This window comes from Pocillopora verrucosa, chromosome 11 (assembly GCF_036669915.1).
Source record: "Pocillopora verrucosa isolate sample1 chromosome 11, ASM3666991v2, whole genome shotgun sequence".
Classification (NCBI taxonomy): Eukaryota; Metazoa; Cnidaria; class Anthozoa; order Scleractinia; family Pocilloporidae; genus Pocillopora; species Pocillopora verrucosa.
Window position 1 is genome coordinate 6793701 of NC_089322.1, and position 7991 is coordinate 6801691.

At 39.0% G+C, this 7991-nt stretch overlaps 2 protein-coding genes across 6 annotated transcripts in view; one reads left to right on the top strand and one right to left on the bottom strand.

Moving 5' to 3' along the window:
* Nucleotides 1-2005: 2005 nt before the first annotated feature.
* Nucleotides 2006-4062, bottom strand: LOC136284120 (uncharacterized). The gene is made up of 3 exons (XM_066173940.1): nucleotides 3374-4062; nucleotides 2593-3130; nucleotides 2006-2205 (listed from the first exon to the last, which is right to left on the bottom strand). The coding sequence occupies exons 1-3, from the start codon at nucleotides 4060-4062 to the stop codon at nucleotides 2077-2079; spliced, it is 1356 nt and encodes a 451-aa protein (XP_066030037.1). The 3' UTR covers nucleotides 2006-2076.
* A 422-nt stretch (nucleotides 4063-4484) lies between these two features.
* LOC131783912 (uncharacterized) overlaps nucleotides 4485-7991 on the top strand; it is a 36601-nt gene continuing 33094 nt past the window's right edge. For 2 of the 5 annotated variants that reach the window (XM_066174014.1, XM_066174017.1), the window contains exons 1-2: nucleotides 4586-4760; nucleotides 5439-5536. In XM_066174014.1, coding sequence (XP_066030111.1) covers nucleotides 5464-5536 — 73 coding nt within the window. In that variant the 5' untranslated portion in view covers nucleotides 4586-4760; nucleotides 5439-5463. Of the gene's footprint in view, nucleotides 4548-4585; nucleotides 4761-5113; nucleotides 5246-5438; nucleotides 5537-7991 lie in introns of those variants that run through there. The other 3 variants (XM_066174016.1, XM_066174015.1, XM_066174018.1) reach the window with 3 other exon arrangements.

Genomic DNA, 7991 nt, shown 5'->3' on the forward strand with positions numbered 1-7991 from the left:
TTATATTTTTTTCTTTCCTGAGTTTGATTTATACTTTGTTCGCTTTTGCGCGACAGGGCGACGCAGATTGCAAAAAATTACTTCTCGACTATAAATAGTTTCGACACTTTAAATTATAATAATAGTAAAAAAAATTATAATAAATAAAATAAAATAATACTAATAATAATAATAATAATAATAATAATAAAACAAAGTTATGATAAAAAAGCTGTTCTGAAAACATTCTGTAAGTTTTCCTTCCATCTTCTACAAACGATGACGTTGGCATACTGCCAAATATGCGAGGGAAAAACACCTCAAGAGCTTTCAGAAAGTAGTTAAAACAACCCCAGAGGGCACCTCTGATTGAGAAAAGGGAAAGCCCCTTGACGAGTGGCTCGTACAAATAAGTAAGTCCTGAGATGTAATCTAAGCATTGCAGATGCCTTCAGCCTCTATGCCGAGTTTTTCCGGTTTATGAGTGGATAAGTGTTTGCGCTCAACCCTTCAAAATCACCCATGCAACTAACAATGGGATTACTTGTTTCTTGACGAGTATTTTGAAAACGAAAATAAATAAGTGTGTTGCCCGGGCACATCTTTTTCTCATCTTAGAAAATACACAGCTCGAGTTACCACTTTTCCAGTGCTCTAATATGGAGCGTTATTAGGGTCAAATTTAGAAAACAAATTATGTTATAGTGTTTGATATTTCATTCGGCCGAACTACAGAATTATGTTCCAGCGTTGCATGGAATTATGTTCGGCTCTTTTAACTTCAATAAAAAATGCAATAAACTATGTTCGGCTCTTTTAGAATTGTGTTGGGAGTATTTCACTTATAACTAGGCTGGCAGTTTTTTTGAGTTTAGTTCAATTTTGTTCGGCTCCTCCGAATTATGTTCGGAAGGCGGCTACTCGAATTATGTTCGGCAAGTAGACTGGTAGCCTCGCGATAGGAAATTCACGAGGGGTCCCGGGGCGAGAAACATTTCCCGCGTTCTCTATAATTTATTCTAATTATTACCAGTGTTCGTGTACTGTTCTGTCGAACATGGCGGACAACAAACGTGGAAGAGGCGATCGCGACGAAAACCAAGAAAATCGAAACGAATGCAAAAGTGCTAAAGCAATTAAACTTCTACGGGAAGTTACCTCGCTTCTCAGTGAGGGTGATAGCGAACCATATCAACCGGCAGCTGAACAGATTAGTCAAGCACATGGTCAGGTTGGAGCAAGTGGTATTGTGCAAAATTTCCGCAAACTGTTTGCCCCCTACAGTGTTCATAACAGTACTCCTTTGTCAGAACAAGGAAGTGCTGGACTGGAAAAGTTTTTTCGCTATGTGACATCCCTGGACAAAGTTCCTCCACTTGGCCTTATTAGGAAAGTTGAAGTTGAATTTTCTAACAACAGCAACCAAGCATTTTTTGCAGAAACTTGTAGCATGGTGTTAAAGGTACCAACTGTGCACTAAAGTTTTGAGGATTTCCAGGAACAATTTTTAGAAGCCTGCGAGAATTATATTGGTTATGGTTCCATTTAATTCTAGACATGGACTTCGTAAGGATCTCTTTTTATTTATATTGTTACAGTTTACAAGCCACTAGTTTTGACTGCATTGCTCACGTTAATCACTGTTGAATTTTGAAATGTAACAAATGTATCTCCTCTGCCAGCTTGTCAGAGTGTAGTCTCGGCCATGATGATGTTTTTTTTTCTTCGGTTATTCAAAAGTAAAAATCTAGCGCCGGGACTTGAAATGAAAAATGTTATACCACAGGCCACCTTTGGAATGTTTTGGTTTGGTCGAGCATTTGTTAGAAGCAAATATAAGAACTCTTTCTAAGTTAAAAAATGGATGTGACAGACCATTAGTGTTTTCAAGAAATGGATGTCATTATCAGTAATAACAAGTTCTTGCACCTTTTTTAACGGTGGTACATATTTGGATGTTTTATTAAACTCATTTCATTCATATAATTTGTCCCTTTTTTTTAAATCTTTAACTGCTCGTTGCTGTTTCTTGAAGAAATGTTAGTACCTCCAGGTAGATGTCAACTCCATATTCATCACTGTTGCGTAGAGGGTTAATTAGGTTGTGAGTGATGAGTACTGAGCTGGTTCCAGTGGGTTTGTTGTGTTGGGAACTTCAACTGGAGTTTCATCATCTAAGCTAACATCTGGTGCAGGGCCATCCCAGTCAACACCATAGTAGTCACCCTGAAAAACATGTAAAAAACACATTTCATGATGGCTGTATGCCACACGCATGTTGTGAACCAATTTACTGCGACGTACTTCTTGTTAATAAAAAAAATTGCAATTAATCTGTTATTGTTTCTTCATAATCCTGGAAGAAAATTGTTCATGAAGACTACTCAGGTAGATTTATTCTCCAAGCTACTTTACATGTAAGAGCTATTATTGTGACTGCACTTTTGGAAACAAGCTGAAAGGTTGTACTTCTCCACTTGTGTTGACCACAAATTGGATAACATGAGAAACAAGTCTGAAAATCACTATAACATTGCATGAATATCAAAACTATAAAAGATTCTTGCAAAGTCCTTATTCCTCCCTCCCCACCCTTCCCTTTTCAAAACACACCTGACTCCAGAATTCATCAATTCCACGATTTGAAGCTGAGACAGCACCAGAGATCCACAGTTGAAGAGGACTCTTTCCCCTCTCTGTAGAGATGGGAGCCCTGTTATGCCCTTGGGCAAATAATTGCATTGTTTGGTTAATTCTTGGAACATACACAAAGTGAAGGGTAAATAAATGAAGCTCATTTGATGCGTCAAGCATTCCAGAACGTTCCATGGCATAGAAAAGGTTGTAGTATACATGAAGACATCCACAAAAAAGGTCTCTCCAAAGACGTTCTATTCTTTGGTTATGTACGCTTCGCCCAGCAATATGGCTCCCTCTATCAGGTCCGCGTAACGGGTGACTCAACATGTAACGTGCAACGTCTACATTCTCGCCACCCTTATCAGACCGTACTCTTGAAGGTAGACCAAAACTCCCAACTGCTTGGAGAAAGCAATCGAGTACCGTACTTGCCAGGTTATTGGTGCTGCATTTCAAAAAAACAATCATTCTCGAGAAGCCGTCAATTCCGCCATGCATTACAAATCGCCATCTGAAAATTAACAAACAGTCAAAACCTTTAACTATCCGGGTTTCTGATGACTGACCCATACCCTTGTCGTTGTGTTTGATAAGTATAGAAACCACCAAATGGTGGAACAATGTGCAGGTAAGTTTTTGCGACTTCAAAATTGTTAGATATCGTTAGTTTTGTTAGTGTTCATACCTTGTGTACAGTTCTCACCGTACACAAGGTGTGAACTGCTTGGCATATAACGAGGTTTCATACATTTACCTTATTAGTTTATGATTCCCGTCGATATGCCACAAGGCAAGAGGGCCACTAACTTGATATCTTCTCCGGCGAACAGTTCGCCGCTCAAGGACTCTCAGGAGGACGCCCTCGGGATTGACTCTTCTCATACACTCCCTGATACGATTTTGCTGGATTCTATGACCTGAATTGAGCAAGAGGCCTGTCATCCTCTTGTAGCCACAATTGGGAAATTCTCTCATTAATTCTTCAACAAGGCCATCCAAAGTTTCATCAGTAATATTTGAATATCTTTGCCTCACAAATGTTTCATACTCACGAATTCTTCGTTTAACAGTGCTTTCACTGACACCGAGCAGAGATGCAATCTCTCCGGATTTAAACCCCAAATCTAACAAAAACTCGAGCTGATCCTTTGCAATGATAATGCGTGGTCTTCCTCGCTCGCCAGTAGTTGCAACCTCTGCTTGAAACGCGACGTTCTCACTACAACTACCATTCTCATTTTCTCTTAGCAGTTCTTTCGCTTCTTGAATAAGGGCCAGTACTGCCTCCCCAGAAGGGATATTGTCACAATAACGTACAACAGCATTGTATAACCAGTCGAGGCGGAATTGTATTACATCATTCTGACCAGTACTTCGTTGAAGACAACTTATGATATCAGTTACATGTCTGCTTAATTCTACAGAAATCGACTCGTCTGCCATGTTCGACAGAACAGTACACGAACACTGGTAATAATTAGAATAAATTATAGAGAGCGCGGGAAATGTTTCTCGCCCCGGGACTCCTCGTGAATTTCTTATCGCGAGGCTACCAGTCTACTTGCCGAACATAATTCGAGTAGCCGCCTTCCGAACATAATTCGGAGGAGCCGAACAAAATTGGACTAAACTCAAAAAAACTGCCAGCCTAGTTATAAGTGAAATACTCCCAACACAATTCTAAAAGAGCCGAACATAGTTTATTGCATTTTTTATTGAAGTTAAAAGAGCCGAACATAATTCCATGCAACGCTGGAACATAATTCTGTAGTTCGGCCGAATGAAATATCAAACACCATAACATAATTTGTTTTCTAAATTTGACCCTAATAACGCTCCATACTCTAAGAGTTTCACTCAGGATACCGGGATTTGCGGAGACCTACAGGTCATGTACGACGAGTTACGATATCCTGTTACAAGATTTGGTAAGTAAATTTATCGCACATTACTTTATTAGCGCTGACGGCCATTTCGTAGCCATTTGATGGCGAACGGTAATATCTTTCTGTTAAATCTAAAGCAAAATCTCTACGGTTAACTTTTTTATGACCACCAAACTTGTTCATATTTTTGGTGGTGACTACAATTTGAATTTAGTTTCCATTAACACGAAAGAGAGGAGCCGATTTACGAGAAAGGTATTTCTTAACTGTGAATAGTTTGAATGAAAGTTACGCTGTCTAGGAAGTCCCCCCATAAATGTTTTTGTATTCCCATCAACAATAATACTAGAATTTGTTATTACTTCGCCTAGGTAGTCTGATTTGCAACGTAGACACGGCAAGTGTATTTCGCTGCTTTGTTGGGTTTCAATGCAGCTTATTGTTTACATTAGCGTCGTTCGCTTGGTTGTTGATTTCACCAGTTGTAAGTCACTCTTACAAGCCGAATTGGAAAGGTTGGCAGATTTTCAACAACCCCAGACGGTATCTCGGATTAAGAAAAGGGAAAGTCCCTTGACATATAGCTCGTATAAAGTTCGTTTGTATTCGTACGTTCTGAGATACAATCTAAGCATTGCAAATGCTTTCAGCCTCTTTGCCGAGTTTTTCCGCTGTATAACCGGATTGGTGTTTGCGTTCACCCTTTTCCCAATATTTTAAAATAATTCATATAATACAAGGTGAGTTGTATACTCTGTTGTTACAGTGACAAGGATAACGGAATTTGCGGAGACCTATTGCTTATTTACTGCGAGTTAAGATTTCCTGTTGCTAGTTTTGGTAAGCAAATTTATCGCCGATAATTAGCGCCTATCGGCCATATAACGTTAGGCCACTAAACTAAACTGAAAACTGTTACTTTTGTTTCAACAGGTTTTGATCTCCAAGCGGTTATAACATGGGAAAATCAATGTGGATTTGGGCGTTTTTCATCTTATTGATTTACAAGCAGAGGGCAGACGTATGCAGAGGTATTTAAACTTTCAAGTGATTATCTAACGTACGAATAAAGCCATCGAATTTCAATTGAATAAAGAGAGCAGGTTTCTTAAGAAACTATGGTGCTGCGTTGGTGGAAGAGTGTAACGAGGTATTATCAGTTTATGAAGCAAATTGGCCATCGAAGCGCCAGCTTTGAAACTCTTTACGGTGCCAATTTACGTTATATCAAATTACGATCGAATTTCAAGTTCTCTTTGCAGACTTAATCGGGCGAAGCTCACAAAAATGAGCAACCGTAGCGGGCCATTTACATAAATGCACGAACTTTGAATTCGGTGAAGTATGCTCCAAGTTACTAAGAGCGTATTTCGAAATTCAAAGTTCTCTTTTTACATCTGCAAATTAAAGTCAAATCGTCACAAACTTAATCCATTTCATGACAATGTTTGGTCACCAAAAGAATTCGACCCTCCACTATCTACTCGAGGCGTTCACTCCTGTCACTCATACTTGACTTTTGTTGGATGAAATCAGTAAACACGTTTAACATACAAACCCGCAGCGGTACAATTAGCGCGCTTCATGAAATAACTAGACCCTGTGAGCAGGGTAACTGGGATACCTGGATGGTACTGGATCCGTGGAATCAAGTGTAGTGATACTACGCGTGTCGGACTAGTATACTGAAATAGTGAGCTCAAGTCTGGCCAAGGGCATACACCTTTCTCAAAACATAGGCATTCTATGCATGCAAGAGTTATTTTTTGTAGGGTGGGTGGATTACTTGAAACATTGTAAGTGGTCTACATTCTCACAAAAGGAAAGAAGATTATTAACGCGGGAAAGAATGAAAATGTCGAATTACCTCCCACACAGGTATTTTGTGGTAGATTATGTGTGTTGTGCGAGTAAATGTAACCAAATATAAACTGTATTGGTGCCACGTATACCTGTTAGTACAAAATGTAGACAGCAGACTGCAGACCGGATACAAAATATAGACTGCAGAGTGGGTACAAAATGCAGACTGAGAATCTAAAGAGTTTTCACGTCTGGTATATAATAACATGTCATCTTACAGCTTACCGAGCGTCGCGCAATCGCTTTTCCGCGATGAGCCTTCACGATTACTTGCACTATTGTGGAAAATTCCTGGCCCATTTCTTGATGAAAATCGATCGTAATATTATTTCAAGCCTTCAACATAGTTGGTTGGTGTGATGTCTGTACAGATTTTACCAATGTAATAAAAGTAGATGACGTGAATAATAGTGATGGCAAAGCAAGCTTAAAACGGCAACAATCGCCAGAAACTACAACAGATACACAGGGTATGAGTAAGTTTTATTGATTTTACGAGAAAAATCTTCATATTTCGAAATATTTATCGTTGTAAATCGACCATATTTCGTTCCCTATACTATTCCTTATAACGTGTTCAAATTTTCAACGGTTCCTAGCATAACTTACTCTGAGTCACACAACGCGTGACGCGTTCGTGAATTAATCGTTGGCTCTCTCTCGAGACGTGACCTTGGGTCGCCTGTGACAAGACAATTGCGTAAACAATACTTGACATAATAACATTATACACAAAAAACACGGGATTTTGAAACATTGTGAGTGATGTCTACATTCTTACAAAAGGAGAGAAGAATATTAATGTGGGAAAGAACGAAAATGTCGAATTACCTCACTCACAGGTATTTTGTGGTAGATTATGTGTGTTTTGCGAATAAATGTAACCAAAAGTAAACTGTATTGGTGCCACGGATACCTGTTAGTACAAAATGCAGACAGCAGACTGCAGACCGGATACAAAATATAGACTGCAGACTGCAGAGTGGGTACAAAATGCAGACTAAGAATCTGAAGAGTTTTTACGTCTAGTATATAATAACATGTCATCTTACAGCTTACCGAGCGTCACGCAATCGCTTTTCTGCAATCCGCCTTCACGATTATTTGCACTATTGTGGAATATTCCTGGCCCATTTCTTGATGAAAATCGATCGCAATATTATTTCAAGGCTTCAATATAGTCTTCTTACTTTGCGCGTGAGTTGGTTAGTGTGATGTCTGTACAGATTTTATCAACGTAATAAAAGTAGATGACGTGAACAACAGTGATTGTAAAGCAAGCTTAAAACGGCAGAAATCGCCAGAAAATACAACGGATACACAGGGTATGAGTAAGTTTTATTGATTTTATGAGAAAAATGTTCATATTTCGAAACATGTATTGTTCAGTAAATCGACCATACTTCGTTCCCTGTACTATTCCTTATAACGTGCAGTTCCTCTCGTAAATTAACACCGAGTCACGCAACGCGTGAAGCGTTCATGAATTGATCGTTGGCTTTTTCTCGAGACGTGAGCTTGGGCCGCTTGTGACAAGACAATTGCGTAAACAATATTTAACATAACAACATTATACACAAAAAAACACAGGGTTTTGGATCACGTATTTATTAAAAAAGAATA

Excerpts from the sequence above, each read along its gene's own strand:
- LOC136284120 (XM_066173940.1), bottom strand. The coding sequence starts at position 4,062 with ATGGCAGACGAGTCGATTTCTGTAGAATTAAGCAGACATGTAACTGAT. Across the intron at positions 3,131-3,373 it reads GGGAATCATAAACTAATAAG|ATGGCGATTTGTAATGCATG; the intron begins GTAAATGTATGA and ends GTTAATTTTCAG. Across the intron at positions 2,206-2,592 it reads TTGATGAATTCTGGAGTCAG|GGTGACTACTATGGTGTTGA; the intron begins GTGTGTTTTGAA and ends CATGTTTTTCAG.